The sequence below is a fragment of the Dendronephthya gigantea genome, unplaced genomic scaffold, assembly GCF_004324835.1.
Source record: "Dendronephthya gigantea isolate DGI-Jeju-01 unplaced genomic scaffold, DenGig_1.0 000001F, whole genome shotgun sequence".
NCBI classification, from domain to species: Eukaryota; Metazoa; Cnidaria; class Anthozoa; order Malacalcyonacea; family Nephtheidae; genus Dendronephthya; species Dendronephthya gigantea.
Genome location: NW_021163011.1, coordinates 6,367,717 through 6,385,378, shown reverse-complemented (window position 1 = coordinate 6,385,378; position 17,662 = coordinate 6,367,717). Strand labels below are relative to the sequence as shown.

Sequence of the window (17,662 nt, the reverse complement as noted above, 5' to 3'; positions counted from 1 at the left end):
GGAACTTTATTGCATTGAGACATTTGAATTCTCTTCATAACAATTTCTCGAAGATTCACAAGGTATAATAACGTTTGTTTTGTTGAGAAAGATAGACAATTATTTTCTTTTGGTTTTTTAGTTAATATACCGGATAATTGAGTTTGCGTAATATTTATTTTGGGGTATAAAGAATGGGGTATATGTGCCCAGCCCAGCTTAGGAAAGAACAAACCGCAGACAGTGTGCGAGGGAGTTCGACCTATGCAAAAAAGATTGTATCATTTCGTAGTGCTCCTTGCTCTCTTGAAAAAGAATGGGATAAATGCATGTTGGTCAACCATCTCCTCTGTTTGTCTGTTGTTATGATCAAATCTTCCCATTACCTTGATCATCTCCTCCTTCCCTGAAACCCTCCTAATCATTTTCAAAACCTCTAACACTAACAAAACATAATGACTGTACTATACATATATTGATTGGTATATGTGGACTTATGGGATGCAGCTAGTTTGAACACATCAATAGAGACATTCAAATATTTTTTCACATCCTGCATTGCATATGAGTGGGATGAGAGCAATGCCCTGGCTCATGGCTAGTTTGGCAAAGCCCAATTTTGAATGAATGAGCTATCATGAGCATTTTATTCACCTGCATGTATAGTCAAGTTTAGTGTTTCTATCATTCTATGTTCTGACATGATCTAGCAGAAAAGGTGCAAGGGAGATACCCCCATCAAGAACAATAAGTATGAGATGAAGCAAGATCAATTGGTAAACAGGATACTGTTTCCTTGAAAATTCTCAAAAATAAAGTTGATGAACCAAGGCTGTTTTAAAAATCTCTCAAACTCTATGATCGAAAGCTGAAATGAGTGCATGAGACTATAGGTTGCCATCAAGATGTCACATAGGCAATACTCTGTATCTGTCCAATAGATTATATATGTTGCAGTTAATTAATCAGTGAGTCTATTCTGTGACAGTGATCAATGTCTACATTTATGGCCTTTTTAGGATGTGAATATAGTCTTTGCTTCACCTCATAAGATTTTGCATACTAGGCCATAGCTCCCTTAAAAAGTGTAGATTAAAGTGAAGTATTGTAGATTAAAGTGAAGGTGGATCTATGCACCACAACCTTGCAACTAGCTTCCACAATATCTTCTTATTTTATTCACCCTTTCCGGCTCTCTACAGTACTCATATTCACTCCATGCTTTTGCAAAGGCCAGAGGAGACTTTTGCTGTAAACTAATCTTTCCCCAAGACATTGGAATGAAGGAAATTATTGGAATGTTAGTGATTTAGTGAAGCGAATTAACAGTGTGATGTGTCGCCCACAAGCTCTCTTAACTTGTAATTAGTGTTTTAAAATTGTATTTTGTAGGCACACCGCGCATATTTATAACGGAAAATCTTCAGTTCGGTCCCTTAACTCAGGCCCTTTACTTCAGTGCAAATACTTCCAAAAATTAACACATCACTTTCCATCACGGATTATTGTGATGTTTGATCGTGCTTTGATCAACTGACTTTTATTTTCTCGTGAAAAAGTAGCACAGTACCACGTGGGGGCGACCGTTTCCTGCCACATGCCCCATAACGCTGAGGGAGTTCGTCACAAATATTCGTTAATAACGTCACCACATAGACCGCGGAAGATCATTACTGTAAATGGGAGAGGGGGGCAGTAATATTCAAATGTTTACGTTCAGCATTCTTATAGATCATTTTGAAACTAAGTGTTTTTATGGTCTGCTAACATGAATATATTAATGCCCCCACTTAACGATCTTCTGCCGTCTATCCACCGCAACCGCACAAAAAATATCCCGGCGACATAATCCGACATAGAATTCGAATAGGAAATAATGAGACCTATTCGAAAAAGAGCAAGAAGCCTGTTTCGAGTTACGAGAAAACGAGGCTAGCCAGATTTTCTTTGGCTTTGCTGCATTTTAAAGTTATTTCGTGAAATTTTGACAGCAGAAAACCTGACTAGCCTTGTTTTCGCGTAACTCCTAACAGGCTTCTTGCTCTTTTTGAAAAAGGTCTATTAAATAAATCGAAAAACATAAAGATCGAGGTGAAGGTATCTACTATACCTACATCAGTTTGTAGGATGAACTACAGACCAGAGACATTGGAAATAAAGAGGGAATTAGTGATGTTCTACTTGTAGTGAATAATAAACAGAGCAACTAACTTTAAAATATTACTGATTTAACTTTATCAAAATCCCTTAAAGGATTGAGCGTTGGGTTTTCCTGAATTTTGTAGGTATGAATGATGCAGAAACTTCAACAAGATGCGTTTAAGATTTTCATGGCTGGTGTTCGAGCAGTGGCGCCTTGTAAATTGACATTGGAGGCATTGAAAGTTTCACGTGATAAACTTTTTATACAAGACAAAGAATACCATCTCAATCATAATGTTCACGTGGTGGCGTTTGGTAAGGCTGTTTTTGGCATGGTTCAGGCCGTTGAGAAGGTTCTTGGTTCCCACATTGTCCAAGGTGTCGCAAGTGTGCCAATTGGCACGCAGAATGTAAGTGAGGTAAGAGTAAAGATACCTTCCTAAAAAGTAGTGTGGGTGTTCTTCAGTTCATTGGCCGCTTATTGACTATAATGAAATTTATCTGCACCTTCATTAAGACTGACAATCAACATGCGTCAGTTTTAGGATTGAATTTTTTTCGTGATACCTGTTTAGACAGCACTTTATCCACGCAACAACGGAATTTCAATGGCCCTTTCAAAATGAGACATTCTTTTGTTTTAGACGATCAGTTCGACCAACTATCAGCCATTCAGACAAACAACTGAGTCTTCCTGTAGTTCAAATGGAAACAAAATAGAGATTATCGAAGGAGCAAAAGATAACTTCCCAGATGAAAACGCGCAACGTGCCGCGATTAAGATAATGAAAATTGCAGAAAGTGTTAAGGAAAACGACATTCTGTTGGTTCTTGTATCCGGGGGAGGATCAGCTCTTCTCCCCTTGCCTGTCTCGGAGATATTGCTGGAAGAAAAAAATCAGACTACAAGAATTTTATCTAAGAAAGGTGCGAGTATAGTTGAATTGAACACGGTAAGAAAACATTTATCAAGAATCAAAGGAGGGAAATTGGCTCAAGCTGCCTATCCTGCATCGGTATGTATATTCGAGAGTTGTATCACTATTAGGAATACCCCAAAAGCGCACATATCCACACTTACATATACTTGTCGAAGGAGATTCCAAAAAATCTTAAATGTAGACTTTATTTGATATTCATGACAGGTTATCACTTTAATCTTATCTGATGTTCTTGGGGATCCTATGGATATCATAGCATGTGGTCCTACCGTTCCTGACACGTCCACAAAAAGAGATTGTCTTGAGATTGTCGACAGACTGAATGCTCGTCTTGATTTGCCTGTCAATGTTATAAAATACCTTAGCAGTGAATTTGACTTACGAAACACTGTAGAACTTGACTTCTCACACGTCAACAATATTATAATTGGCAACAATACAGTAGCAGTTGATGGTGCATCTTGGATGGCAAAAAAGCTTGGTTATGATGTCATTATTCACGATATATCTGTAAGTGGTGAATCTAGGGATGTTGGCGAGTTCTATGCTAGACTGATATCTTGTGAGGGAGAAAAGCAGCTTTCTGGAGGAATAAAAGAAATTGGCGCGTCAGAGAAAGCGTTGTGTATCCTAGGTGCAGGAGAAACTACTGTATCTGTTCATGGAAATGGACGAGGAGGTCGTAATCAAGAACTTGCTTTGGCTGCCGCCATTGAAATGAATAAATTTTCGATGAAACGAAATTATCTCCTGCTAAGTGCCGGAACAGACGGTCAAGATGGTCCCACATCAGCTGCAGGTGCTTATGCGTTTCCCAACATGATCACAATGGCAACAGCACAAGGTCTCAACGCAATGATGTATCTGAAAAACAATGACTCTTTTTCATTTTATACTCAGTTTGAAAACGGGGAATATTTGGTTAACACTGGACTAACTGGAACAAACGTAATGGATTTGCACGTCTTGTTGTCATCGTAAAATCGACAACACAAGGCACAACACAACAACAACACAACACACAAATTAATAACATGAGCGCCGCTGCCTGAAACCGGCCAGGGTTTCTAAAAACCTTTGCTTAATTTGTCTCTGCTAGTTTTCAGGTTTTTGTAAACTTTACAGCATTTAAATTCCAATTAAAATCAAATGAGGACGTAAAATCAGTTTTGACTGTAACTGCTTTTAAAGCTAAAGTTATTTTTTCCAGTTGTTTGTTCGTCGTTATAACGCTTGTCGCGCTCATTTGTAGAATATTGTTTTTCACATTGAGAAGATTGATTTACTTATCTCAAAAGGGTCGAGGGTGACGCTATTTATCATTATTATGCCGTTGTCAAGGTGATCAGCCATAGTTACCCGGAAATGGCTCAAATGAGCAGTCCCAACTGTCGAAGTTTTGAATTCTACATGTAAATACTCTAGTCTCTATACGACACAAATTTTACCGCGCGATGACACATCTTCATCCAACACAGTTCATATCGAATGTATATTCTGCTTTATAATTTCATCAAATATCAAGATATTTTAGAACGACGCTTCATTCCATCATTCATGGTATGTACACTAAACACATAATATAATACCCGTCATTGACTCCGCGCTGCTGTTGCATTTGTAGACTTTATGTGTATAGCAGCTTCCTACTATCATTGACTCATTCGGCAATCGCCGAAGCAAATACTGAGATATTGATAACGTTCTAACCTCATGGTAAAAAATCCCCAATTTTGCCGAGGCAAAAACACGATAATTTCAAGGACTGAATAATTTATTTATCCTGAACTAACCTGCTAGGCTGAACCCTATAAAACCAATTTATAAAACCCTGTTGTCAAAAAGAGGATACAGTGCGTTAGTAAAATCGCCTGGGCATATATCTGATTCTCTGCCACAGCTGTACAGCCAATTATTTATCGGCGTCGTTGCTTATCGCTGATGACTTGAATGGAAATAGCGTTTGCATTTTGAATGACTCCAACATCCATTGACATCTAGAAACAATATTGTTGCAATATTCCGCAATGAATTATGATAATATCAACGTGATATCACCAAATGAAAACGAGCTTAAAACTAAACATTAATTTCACCACAAAAATCCAGTGTCCGTAGCTTAATTACGAGTTTAACATATTCCTCGAAATTCGAAACCAACAAAACTTATTTTGTTACCTGACAATCCTTACTTTCTGTATCCAGGTCTCTGGTCCCTGAGAGTCTAAGCGTTAACGTGGAAAGCAAGAAAATACTAGAGTTTGGCCGTCATCCCATTCTGCAAACATTTTGTTAAGCACGTGCAAAGACATGCCACGATATGAGATTTCATAATCGAATATGAAGACGAATTCTCCTGCAAAATGCTACTTCTAGTAATCTTTCTTTTTACCTTCTTCAAAAGCAGTTATTTATCTGCGGAGTACCCCCAAGTGGTACCATCTCCGTCCATAAGTCATGGACGAAATAACGCTATCATGCGAGAGAAAGAATGTTTTGTTGGAAAACTCTGCGAATACGAAATCCTGGCGGAAGACTTTTCTTGCAACGTCTCCGAATATGTGGTGAGTTATTTTTGCATCATTTTTGTGCAAGTAACGACAGCTTAGTGCTGACTAAAGCTTGAGATATGTGTTTTCTAAAAAGGGTATCGTCAATGACATGTTAACTATTTCTTATAGCCATCCAGCGGACCTGAGCGGACCTTGCCAAAATGGCTGTGGTTAGACAAAGAAGTTCAAACAGTAAAAGGCATTCCTTCGCCTTCAGATGAGGGCACTAGTGAACTATTGATTATTGGATTAAGAAGACACCAATACAGCGCAATAGGCAACATCTGTGGCTTACTAACTGTCAAAATTGTTGTTTGGTGTTTGAGGTATTTTCCACTCTTTACTCGGGATATTCCTACGAGTGCCGTGATTGACGGCGAATTATCAACGACTCCCCCCTGGAAAAGTATTGCTTGTCAACCTAATGAACCAATTGTCTTGGCGTCTTTAGTCTTGGCTGGAAATTTTCACGAAATGGACGGAAAACGCAAGATCAATATACTTGATGAGCTTCTTCAAAATGATCACGTTTCTCTATACGACGTATTTATATTGTCAAGCACTGAAAAGGAAACATTGTCAGGTTTGCTTCGAACGTCACATGTGCTTGGCTCTGGACCTGGTGCTAATAGATCAAGTACTGGACCAAGCACGACTATCACTTGGCTAGCCAGGTGTGGCATCATTCATCTGGATGATTCACTATTTCAAGCCATTGAGCAACTTGCTCAGCGATCAGTATTAATTAATAATATCAGGTATGCCCCCATTGGGTGGCATCTTGTTACTGGGTTTCAAAAAAACATACGCAGGAAACGGAATATTGTTGGAACCACAACTCCCGCTTATAGTACGATTCCTATCTCTCGAGCGACAGTTATTACGACAAGAATTAAGATTACAAGGACCAGATATGTTAGTCAAACGAGAGCAATTACGTTGTCCCGACCATTACCAACATTTTCATCGCCATTCCCTGCCAACAATACATCGTTGCTTAACATGTCCACGACAGTTACATCTCAGTATAGCAACACACGAGACTCGTCACAGCATAAAAACATTAGTTCAACTTTGCCAGTGATGTCTTTAACGAATACTCTGTTTTCCTTATCCCAGATCATATCACCTTCGAAACGAGTAACGTCTGAAATTTCACAGTACGAAAGCGTCAATTCAATTTCCTCAGTGATGTCTGTATCAAAAAATATGTCTCCTATATTACAATCATTGTCTTCAAGTCAAACATTAGAAATGCAGTCTGAAACTTTACCAGTTGTTTCTCAATCAACAAACAAATCTATCTTGTTGGACCAAATATCGTCTTCAAAACAACAAGTATCCGGATCCAAGATTTCGCACTCAACGAAAATGTCTTTCCATTTGCAATCCACATTGGCACAGACGCGCTCTTTCAACCTGTCCACTGCATTCCAATCTCCATCAGTAAGATCCTCGTTGACTACAATTTGGAACCAAAGATCTACCTACACGGTAGAACCTTCAAGGAGGGGTATTACGTCATCCATACCACTATCAGCTCTACAGACTGCAACAAACACCATTGGTCCATTTTCTACGTTAGAGGATTCTCGCGGCACTATTTCATCTTCGATTACCACCAGTTTGCCTAAATCTGAACAGCATTCAATTTCAACTTTTAGAATTTCCAGCCTGGCGAGTAGTGTAAAAACTGTAGTTGTGAAGTTAAATTATTCTACAATTCCTCTACAGACATCTTATTCCAAGTATATAGACAGTGTTAAGCTTTTCTCATCAAGAACATACTCCCCTGCCTCGCAAAATATTACTACCAGTAGAATTGTCAACGAAACCAAATCAACAGTAATATCTCAAACATCGTATGAAAATTCTATAGTTGAAACAAGATCTAGTACAGCAATGGCATCTTCTGATACTATTACAACTACACAACGACTTGAAACTCCGTCTCCAAGTCAATCATCTTATGTTACATCTTTATCAAGCGAAACACGATATAAACCACCAAACCCAACGTCGACTTCGTTTCTGTCGTGTGCACAAAGCAGATGTGAATCCATTACACGAAAACTGTCCAGAAGTAGTGTTTCTACTGCATCTTTATACCTAACATCAAGTATTGCCAGGGAAACCATATACAAGACTTCACGAATAACTGGAACATTGGTTCTGAAAACCGCAAAGGAAACACCACAAAGCAGTGACATGGGAAAAATATATTCAAGAACATTATTAACACCAAGAACAGTGTCTACATCACTCGAATCATCCAACTATAGATTCTCAAAGATAATCAAGACGTCGGAATCAATTAACCCGATGATGTATTCTTCACGGTCAAGTACTATGGAAAGCAGCCAAATATCTTCAAGTCGTGCAAAGTCATCGCAAGTTTTATCCGAAGACCGTAAAGAATCAATATTAGCTTCCAGTTCTACGGAAAAATCCACGTCTACAGGTTCGTATATACATACATTAAGTATAACGCGGCCATGTCTACACATGGCTAAAGATAAATGTCTAACAGATAGCGCTAAAAATAAAGTCGATCACTTGCCAACGTACCAGCATTACCCATCTTTCAATTCAACAGGGAGGACACCGCCGCATATCACGACTGAGCTCAGAAGTCCACACTCTCGCCTTATCAAACATTCTCCTGTATCGTCTATTTCTGTTCAAAGTAGAACAAGTAAGTTTAATATTATTTATGATCTCAATATCTCGCTTATCATATGGTAACACGACTGAAATTTTTCGGTTCTCAAATCTAAAGGTTGGTACTATAGCCTGCAGTTGTCTTCACATTCCGATTGTCATATTTTTTCATTTCAGTTCAGTTTGGTTCACCCATCACGAACATTGTCCCCAGCCCCTCCACTTTATCGCTCTTCACACTTCCTTTTTCTGGAGTGATTTCTACTTCATCATCGATTTTCAGCTCTAGAATTGCGACCACGTTCTCGTCTTTTCATTCATATACCTTCTCTGATCATTTATCAAAATTTCAATTATCAAACAAAACAACTACTTCCACATCTCTTGTTGTTACTAGGAGTCAATCATCTCCCGACCAGCAATCAGCTTCTCGTTCGGCCAGTTCTTCATTAACTGTTAATACCGTCACTTCTTCATCAGACTTTTTATCTTATGCAGCAGTTACATCACCATCAACTGTTTTAGGAAGTTCCTCACCAGTATATCGTACACCTTTATCAAGATCATTAGACGTTACATCCACTTCCTCTTCACACTTTCGATCATCGTACAAGATTAGTACACCAATATCAAACGCTACTACTTTCACCTCATCATTGTCATATCTTTATACACCTACACCGCCATTATCGGTCATTTCCACCGTCCCTTCGTCGTTTTTTTTATCAACATACTTATCCGATTTAACATCAACTATTGTTGCAAGCAAATACCGCAGAACATCATCTGTTACTACAACTTACCTCTATAACGACTTTTCCCATAATACAGATACTTCACCTTCAACCATCGTTGCAAGCAAATACCGTGCACCTTCCTTATCATCATCTGCTACCACAACGTCCCTCTTTAGCAATCTTTCCTTTAATACAGACACTTCATCATCAACACTTTTTACAGGATTAAACACTAACAGTTTGTCAACATATGCTCTTTCTATAACTCCATCATATTTTCTATTAACTGGTCAAACTTCACATTTACTTGCAACTTTGGCTAAAACCATTTTTTCATCACAAGCTCTATCAACTTACTATATATCCACCCCGCTATCTAGTACTGTTACAACTCCCAGTACATTCCTAACTTCTTTAAAATTCTCATACCAAACCTATTTTTCGCCATTGTCTTTTGTTAATTTTTCGTCCTCATTTGTCTTACCAACTTCGCCCTCAGTCGTTGTTACCACTGCAACTTTATCAGACTATTTGTTTTCGTATCATACCTTGCAAACATCTACTGGTACCACTAACCCTTCTTTACAATTGCTAACATCCAACTCATTTACCAGTCGACCAACATCAGACTTTACTATCATAAATGAATCAAACTTACCATCATCTTACTATACACTTGTCTCATCATCTCTTATTCCACTAACTTCACCGGTGTTCCTATCATCTCACAAGATAGCACCAATATCATCTTTTGTTGTTACAACATTGCTGTCACATTTACCTACCATCACTACCTCCATAGATGGTATTGACAAAAAGAGCTTCACAACGGCATCTCCAGGCAGTACATTATCATTCAAAACACCTTCATTAGCACCACAGACACTTAGTTTGTCTTTTCTCTCCTCATCAACAGCTTCCAGTCAACCTTCCATTACCCCAGAACTTTCAATAATGATGCCCTCGGCGTCCTCAATTTACACGTCAACGAAGTTATTACTATTTCCCTCGACGCGGCTTTCTCAACCATCTTACCCATCAAAACAGAGCCCAAGAACAGTGTTATTAACTCATACCTCAGCAAAGATGCCAGGTAATTATTAAGTTTTATTACCTGGTTAGAAAGATTATCTTTAATCACGAGTTCAACTGTCACTCTTCGAATTGCATTCTCATGATTCTTTAACTTAATATAGCTATAACATCAAGTCCTGGACAACTTTCATCCACTACCTCATCCCAGTCGAGTTCTAGCGCTGTGACATCGCCCACAACTTCATTAAAAGAATCGCCAAAGTTATACAATGATTTTGATAGCCTTAGTGTGAATGTTGGTGAGGTTTTTAGTGTAAAAATACCAGCGGATACTTTTCATGACAGAGAAGATGGCAACACGCGTAACCTCAGATTGGACTGCCTTACTGTAGATCATGAAAAGCTTCCTAAGGATTCATGGCTACAGTTTAACTCAACGACACAAAAACTTTATGGTTTGATTTTGAAAAATCAACTTGAAGGGCATTCAACTGAATACATTCTAACAGCAAGTGACAACGATGGAAACACGGTGTATGATGCGTTCAGTGTTAATGTTGAACGTCGTACGATACCATTGGCTGCCATATTTTCAGTAAGACTGACAAAAACCAATCTTGAGATGTTCAACAAAGATCTTAGTAATATTCTATCAATTGTTCAAAACATAGCTGGCTATTATGGTGACAAAGACGAGTCTTTGGTTCGTGTGGAATCTGTTACCAAGGGTTCAGTTCTATTCACTTGGAGAAACACCACCTTTAAAAGTTGTGATAACGACTTGATAAATGATACAGCAAGCAAACTCGTAACCACACAAGGAAATATACAACCAGATTTCTACAACGTTTTCTTGCCAAAGTTTAGAGCAACTGACGTGTTTATTAACTATACAGGCCCTTGTGCTGTATCTTCCACAAAAAACCCCAGAGCCGCTGAACTATCTTCTTCCGAGACTTCTCCATGGTTGAAATATGTTCTCCCCGTTGTTTTGGTGGCAGCAGTCATAATTATTATTGCTGTAGTTTTGCTGGTTTTAAGACAACATTCAGGTTCGAAAATATTAAAAGAAGATAAGCAGATATTCAAAAGACGTAAACCGACCATTTTAGACGGTGAACTAGAGATGTCAACTCTTTCTGGTAAACCAATTGAATTACCGGAAGATTCTCTTACTCCAATCCGTTTTCCCCGGGAAACACCTCTTGAGACGCCAGAAGATTACGAGGATGATATTCCAAAATTACCGTCACCTATTTTATCCGCGCCTTCCTATCAGAGATTGTCTCCTAGGTACAATGATAAAGGATCAAATAGATATGACTCACCACCTCCTTCTTACAGATTACCACCGTCATATTATAGTAGTATTGCGTGAAGACTCAAGCCAGATTAAAAAGAATACCTAAGAAAACAGAGGGAGAAGGCTCAGATAATTTTTCGGTAACCAAAAAACGACACTTTTTACGACTGAAAAATCGCACATTCGCATCGTTCCGCTCCCGAAAATTTGTTTTTAATTGTTACCAGAAACAGAGATTAAATCGAAAATAGCTGTCGCGTATAAATTGTGTAAAAAATATCGTTAATTTATTTCAAGAAAATAACGAATATCTATGTGTAATTTTATATATCGTGTATTATAGAATAGTGGTAAATATATATATTTTTACATTGTATATGTATCTACGAGTTCGGAAAGCGGAGATACGAGGCCTGTTTGCCTAATACCATCAATCTTTGCCGAAACATTTGCATATATTTCTGACCAATATCAAGCACTGCATGCTTCTATCCTATCGCTTCTATCCTATCATGCATGGCGATTTAGCTAGATGAAACCATTCGGGAATAGTTATACCAATAGTAACATCTCGCCCTTACAAGTTCCTTTTTCAGTGCCTCCTTTTCTATAAGAAAATATGTAGCAAGAGTACGCGTGACCTGAACACATTCGCCAGCTACAAATAACTATAAAAAAATCAATTTGTTCTCCTAAAGAACTGATCATTATTTAGCAGGGAGGATGAGAGGTGCAAATAAAGATGCTACGCCCCTATTGTTCGTGGCCGTAATAATTTATCCTCCCCTACTGCTATAGTAAAAATATAAATATTTTAACACCGTGATTTGAAATAAATTTTCCGATTGAAGTATAAGAATTAATGTTATACAAATGATACGAAATTAGCTATTCAACAAATTTCCCCAGTCGTATTCATATAGAATTATTATCTGTGTACATACAATACTTTGTACATATTTTCCAATTAAACACAATATTTACAGTAATGAATAAAATAAAAAATAATTATATATATTAATTTGAATGGTTGCATGCATCTCCTAATTTTTTAAATCTTAAATTACCTATAGCGTCGTTTTACATTGTCAGTCGCTTTACATTCTCTTTTTGGTTAGGAAGAGAGGCAATCGTTAGGACTCGGCGTGAAAGGTATGTATAAATGAACAAAGCGTACATATATCAATATGGCGGGTTTAAATCCTATAGGCTACATTCAGGACATTATATATCTTCCTCTAACTACGTGGTCACCAGAATGTTTGGTGGCTTAAAGTGCATATACCACACATCAGTAGATCAAGAAAGCATTGATCGTCCCTAGTATATACTGCGCTAAATGATCTTCTGAGAACGTATACCTATATTTTATAAAATTCCTTCATTTTAAACTATCAAATGTTACAAACGCTCTCCAATATCGATATCCATTCCTCCAACTCTTCCTTACTGCCAGCTTGCAAGACATATTGCGTTTCTTTCCACGTTCGTATTCGAAATCGATACCCATAAAAATGTTTGCTTTTCTTCTCACCTATATTGTGTGAAGTTTACAACAGTAAAATTGACCTAACACGTGCATTATAAGAAGTCCACTTATAAAGCTCCTTTTCATGAATGGTGTCGAATGAATGATTCTTATTAATTTGTTACACACAGTAACTAGTAATGCTCTGCGCATGTGTTGTTTATTGGCGCATTGCTTAGCAATAATTTAGCAAAAGTTTGATATTCACATGTAAATAACTTTGCTCAGGATCTATGTACAATTATCTACAATCTATGCATAAGAACGACTTATTCATAATTTCAATAATCCAAGATCCATGAAGGTCGGTCATGCACTGACATTGATTTGATTATAATTACGCTGTACTTACCGTCAACGGATTCTTCTGTGATTCTCTCAATCTTCGCCCCAGTTAATTTAATGCATCCTAATGGACAATCCGGCTAAAAGTGCATAAACATGAATGATGAAGTCAAAGTTTTCCCAGAGGAGGATATACCTAAGGAACTGAGGGAAATTTTGAATTAGGAAAGGAAGCGGTGAATAATGAGTGAGTTCCTTTTATGTTCAGCCGTTAACCTTTCGTGAGGTTCAATCAAATGCTCAATCACAGAAACTCCATCAAAGATTCGGCTTCGTAGCTAGTTACCTTTGTTGGTTTACAGTAATAAAGTTTAGCAGGTTGCTCGCACAGAACAAACTTTCTTGTCTTCCAGTTATGACGCATGTGGCCCTATACATCAAAGAACTTTCAATTTAACATTGCAAAAGTATGTTCACGATGGCGAATCGAGGATTATTCATTACCTTTTTAACAAGAAAACCTTGTTTTACCGTAACACCTTCAATACTTTTGGCCTAGAACAAATAAATCATATACATCATTACCCACACGACGTGTGTAAATGTGTAAAGGCAGGGTAAAGGTCACCATTCCGTGCAGGGCACTTATGTAATATTACATGAAGTAACGCTAATACTATTTATGAGAGTGGTTATTATGTACATGTCAGGAGACCGGGACGCCTTTTTCAATATTACTTCAAATATTTGAACACTTTGAAAAGTTTTTAATATTTTATAACTTTTCTAATGGTGATACCTGATGTTCTTTATCAGAATCTTCACTATCACTGGATTCATCTGATTCAGTTTCAAATACCTCGCTGTTAGCAAGACGTAAGGCGGACTGAAATAACATGTTAAAAGTAATATTACATGAAGTAAAATTAACCTTGACACGCAAAGCCTTTTTTAGAACATTTTTAGAACATTTTTAGAACTTTTTTAAACTCGATTGCGAGATCGATTTTTATTATTTATAAGGTTTAGTATTCTGAATTATTTTAACTTTCCATCCAGAGGATTAGTGAACAGGAGTAGGGATGATATTTAAACAAGCTTAGGCAGTATTAAAATAGTGGAGACTGGGGTAAATACACATTTTATATAGCTTTATACATCGTGAATAAGAAAAATTGTATCTCGAATTCTTCGTCTGCACCCAACTTAAAACATTTTTCTTATCATACGAAAGTTTAGTCACCTGACGCACACACTTACAAATCTATACAAGGCGTTTGTAGCATCACAAAAAGCATTCTTCTCCCCAGTCCTTCTACGATCTGTGACGCGTTCTTTGAACGAATTTCTACTTCTTAATCCAACGGGTTGTAAATGACCTTGTTCTAATAAACCATTACCAACTTCCACTCCTTCCATACGACCTTCTACGAATGACCACGATATTAACCAATCAACAACTTGAGTGCCTACAGTATTTGAAGGAGAAAACACTGGTAGAAGAAATCTTGCGAATGACTTGATTACTGGGTATATCACATGCAATTACTCGTAGCTATAAAAGTCGATAAATTAAGATGCTCGCCCTGAAGACATGCACTTACCACTAAAGCAATGTCTGTAAACTTTGCTATCCTGCACCTCGTGTGTCTCCAAAGCAATCCCTGCACCTCTGTCTTGCATTGCTTCTATTAATTCACTATAAAAATCTTGTGACTTAGCTTTTCGATACCCTATATGTCCCATATCTATTGTTTTAACTTTAATGTACTTGGCACAGGAAGAGTCCGACATAAACTGTTGTTCAAAAAATTTGGCACAGTATAATTCAAATAACTTAATTGTCAGTCATGAAATGTGGCTCAGTAGCAGCTGCCACGGACATTTCAATCTAAGGGCCTTCGTCGGAAGATTTAGTATCACACGAAACTAGTAGACGTTTTCTCGTGACGAGTTGAACGCGTCTCGCAACACCACTATTAAATTTTTGGAATTATAGTATAGCTCAGTGCGCAACACACATTACGTCATCATACATCTTTTTAATTATACTCCTTGCATTTCTATGCCACTAACCCGCATTAACACAAATACAAGTAATATTTTGAGAGAGTTAGTAAAACTTACGCGAAGCTAGGTAAAGGCAGTTTAACTTTGAGTTCGGAACTTTCTTGAATTTCATTAATGTTTTCACTGCTTTTTGGTTTTCTTTCTGACTATAAAAAAGTGAGTTTATTATAAAACAGTACAGTTTATGTCTATATATGTACAATAAAGGATTAAATTACATAAATTACATGTATAGAGTTGTCTAGATATATTAACTCACCCTTTGTTTAGATTCGGCTTTCCTTATAGCAGCAGCGATGCTGGCAGACCAAAGTTGTAATTCTCCTTCACTTGCAGCTTGTAGTAAATATTCTCGACCATTACTACTGATCAATCGAAACACGAACTGAAAATAAAAGATGAGTGTACTTGACTATATTAATGGCAGTTCTTAACTATATACTAATGCAAAATAGTAGTTGTATATAGATATAGTTATAGTCAAGTTTTCAATTATAATCTGGCTTTTTAAGGATAAAATTCTACAACTGCATGCACAGTTGACAACTTATTAACACAATATAATACAACTTACAGATTTCTTGGTGTAGTCAGGGCATGGAGCAACTAAAGAACACCCACGAAGATGAACCTCGCCTGCAAAAATGGTGTCCTTGAACGAAAATATTTGTAATCTGAATCACCACATAAATGAGCTTGTTATGGTTAAATAATTTTAAATAAACTTTTTATGTCAAAATTATTTCTGCATCATGCGAGTATCATGCAAAATCAAACGAGCAAATTGCACTGTTGTGATAAAATCACATATATCATCGCTCCACAACCAGTTGCATACACCACATGCTTCAAACTTCCCTGTATGAAAGTCAACTGCCCTATTTAAAAAAACTGATTGTCCTTTAATTTGAAGAAGCTACAAGGTTGCAATGTGATTGCATGTCATGGTGTTACTATAATATCAACCAAATTTCATCTCACCTCCTTCCTCTTATAGTAACGTAGGGCATCATCAAATAAAACAAACCATCTTGTTTTCCAATTGTGACGAACATAACCCTAATGAAATGAATGCAAAATTGTCTATATAAGTAAGGATTATAAATAACTCCCTCCCCTAGAGAAATACTGTATCTATGCCTGGCATAGTGTTTACTGTTATATATTTCATAGTAAGTCTCTTGTGTCTATATATTTTCCTTGATAAAACCATTCTAACTAATCATTTCCAAAGAACAGCAGTTTACTATCATCTACATGTGTAAATCTTATAATTTCACTGGTTTTAGGTACTAGAATCATATATAGTATTATACACTATATATATAGCCTGGCCATTCACCCGTGACCATGCTAAGTTGTTGGAAATTTTACAGTTTTTGGAACCATTTGTTAGTCCACAGTTAATAGAATATACCTGGTTTGGAGACTACATAAAGGTACAATACAACTCATTATGTTACTGTCCAGGTTGGTTCCTTTCTCAAAAAATGGTTCCTTTCTCATCATGTGCTTATTGTATTTTAGCCCAATTTACCAATGGCATTTGTCTTGCTAAGCTCATCAACCTTGACTTGAAAAATATGTTAATTATAAGATTGCTATTAGTTTATCTGTCCAAAATACAATAGACGTGTGATGATAAAGGAATAATTTTTTGCCTAAATCCACCTCAACATAGTTAATGAGTTGTATTCTAGTTTTATGTGGTCTCCAAACCATGTATATTCTATTTACTGTGGTTAGTCCTAATCACATTATGTACTATGAACAACAATACTTAGGAATATGCATGCATCCATGCCTGAGTAATAAAGATTTGAAAACGATGATATTAGTTCTGGATTGAGTATTGCTCACGACTTTTTTTCTTCCTATTTAAGCTATTATTTGTCATACGTTTACATAGTTTGTAATACCAAATTATTACTCCAGCTTAATCCTGTTAGACATCGCATTTATACTTATACAAATATATCCTGTATTCACTGAAGTGCAGCAGCCCGTTCAAAGGCTACTACCAGAACCTGACCAGGACTTTCGGTAGCCTAGACTTTCGGTGCCTTAACGTATACTGCCATTTAAATACGATCTATACATTTATACATTCACTTTGAATATATGTATTATGATATTGACATTACCCTAACTGTTAATTAAAATCACCTTTTTTACCAGGAAACCTTCTCTTAGTCTATTTCGATTCATGACACCACCAAACAAGGTGAAACGAAAACGGTATATGGAAGTAAATGCACAGCTTCGGGTGTGACTCTACTCACTAAAAACATTCCATTCAAAAATGCCAATTTTTTCCCACAATATAAAGAGTATTTTTATCTGATATTCGCTGACAAATTGACATTTCCGATAATCAATGATTAAGTTCAAGTTGGTTCAAGTCTAGTGTGAGAATGAGACGACGTTTA

The 17,662-nt window shown here is 37.0% G+C and overlaps 3 protein-coding genes and 1 long non-coding RNA gene across 8 annotated transcripts; 2 read left to right on the top strand and 2 right to left on the bottom strand.

Annotated features, from left to right (window-relative positions):
* The first annotated feature begins 2 nt into the window (after positions 1–2).
* On the top strand, positions 3–4,211 carry LOC114526543 (glycerate kinase-like). 2 transcript variants are annotated; one of them, XM_028548158.1, is made up of 4 exons: positions 3–62; positions 2,265–2,531; positions 2,766–3,137; positions 3,267–4,211. In XM_028548158.1, exons 2-4 carry the CDS (start codon positions 2,271–2,273, stop codon positions 4,041–4,043), a joined length of 1,410 nt encoding a protein of 469 aa, XP_028403959.1. In that variant the 5' UTR covers positions 3–62; positions 2,265–2,270; the 3' UTR covers positions 4,044–4,211. The 2 variants fall into 2 exon arrangements, with proteins under 2 accessions (XP_028403959.1, XP_028403954.1); XM_028548153.1 differs by having other exon boundaries at positions 2,265–2,540.
* On the bottom strand, positions 2,457–3,331 carry LOC114526559. Its single transcript, XR_003687346.1, has 3 exons — positions 3,203–3,331; positions 2,629–2,815; positions 2,457–2,560 (listed from the first exon to the last, which is right to left on the bottom strand). It is a non-coding gene; the product is annotated as an uncharacterized LOC114526559 (long non-coding RNA).
* A 108-nt stretch (positions 4,212–4,319) lies between the features above and the next one.
* Positions 4,320–11,712, top strand: LOC114530076 (dystroglycan-like). Of its 2 annotated transcripts, none has more exons than XM_028551673.1 (6): positions 4,320–4,622; positions 5,268–5,626; positions 5,744–8,075; positions 8,211–8,309; positions 9,929–10,105; positions 10,209–11,712. In XM_028551673.1, exons 2-6 carry the CDS (start codon positions 5,426–5,428, stop codon positions 11,423–11,425), a joined length of 4,026 nt encoding a protein of 1,341 aa, XP_028407474.1. In that variant the 5' UTR covers positions 4,320–4,622; positions 5,268–5,425; the 3' UTR covers positions 11,426–11,712. The 2 variants fall into 2 exon arrangements, with proteins under 2 accessions (XP_028407474.1, XP_028407466.1); XM_028551665.1 differs by having other exon boundaries at positions 4,324–4,622; positions 8,453–10,105; positions 10,209–11,711.
* Positions 11,693–17,623, bottom strand: LOC114530090 (pleckstrin-2-like). 3 transcript variants are annotated; one of them, XM_028551696.1, is made up of 12 exons: positions 17,409–17,623; positions 16,215–16,292; positions 15,808–15,885; positions 15,493–15,618; positions 15,291–15,379; positions 14,768–14,862; positions 14,424–14,632; positions 13,963–14,049; positions 13,668–13,718; positions 13,510–13,593; positions 13,231–13,303; positions 11,693–12,884 (listed from the first exon to the last, which is right to left on the bottom strand). In XM_028551696.1, the coding sequence occupies exons 1-12, from the start codon at positions 17,439–17,441 to the stop codon at positions 12,745–12,747; spliced, it is 1,143 nt and encodes a 380-aa protein (XP_028407497.1). In that variant the 5' UTR covers positions 17,442–17,623; the 3' UTR covers positions 11,693–12,744. The 3 variants fall into 3 exon arrangements, with proteins under 3 accessions (XP_028407497.1, XP_028407491.1, XP_028407484.1); XM_028551690.1 differs by lacking the exon at positions 17,409–17,623 and adding an exon at positions 17,153–17,215; XM_028551683.1 differs by having other exon boundaries at positions 11,694–12,884; positions 17,400–17,623.
* Between the last annotated feature and the right edge of the window lie 39 nt (positions 17,624–17,662).

Excerpts from the sequence above, each read along its gene's own strand:
- LOC114526543 (XM_028548153.1), top strand. The coding sequence starts at position 2,271 with ATGATGCAGAAACTTCAACAAGATGCGTTTAAGATTTTCATGGCTGGT. Across the intron at positions 2,541-2,765 it reads GCACGCAGAATGTAAGTGAG|ACGATCAGTTCGACCAACTA; the intron begins GTAAGAGTAAAG and ends CTTTTGTTTTAG. Across the intron at positions 3,138-3,266 it reads AAGCTGCCTATCCTGCATCG|GTTATCACTTTAATCTTATC; the intron begins GTATGTATATTC and ends TATTCATGACAG.
- LOC114530076 (XM_028551665.1), top strand. The coding sequence starts at position 5,426 with ATGCTACTTCTAGTAATCTTTCTTTTTACCTTCTTCAAAAGCAGTTAT. Across the intron at positions 5,627-5,743 it reads GCAACGTCTCCGAATATGTG|CCATCCAGCGGACCTGAGCG; the intron begins GTGAGTTATTTT and ends TATTTCTTATAG. Across the intron at positions 8,310-8,452 it reads TTCTGTTCAAAGTAGAACAA|TTCAGTTTGGTTCACCCATC; the intron begins GTAAGTTTAATA and ends TTTTCATTTCAG.
- LOC114530090 (XM_028551683.1), bottom strand. The coding sequence starts at position 17,441 with ATGAATCGAAATAGACTAAGAGAAGGTTTCCTGGTAAAAAAG. Across the intron at positions 15,886-16,214 it reads GTTACTATAAGAGGAAGGAG|GACACCATTTTTGCAGGCGA; the intron begins GTGAGATGAAAT and ends TTTTCGTTCAAG. Across the intron at positions 15,619-15,807 it reads CTGACTACACCAAGAAATCT|TTCGTGTTTCGATTGATCAG; the intron begins GTAAGTTGTATT and ends TTTTATTTTCAG.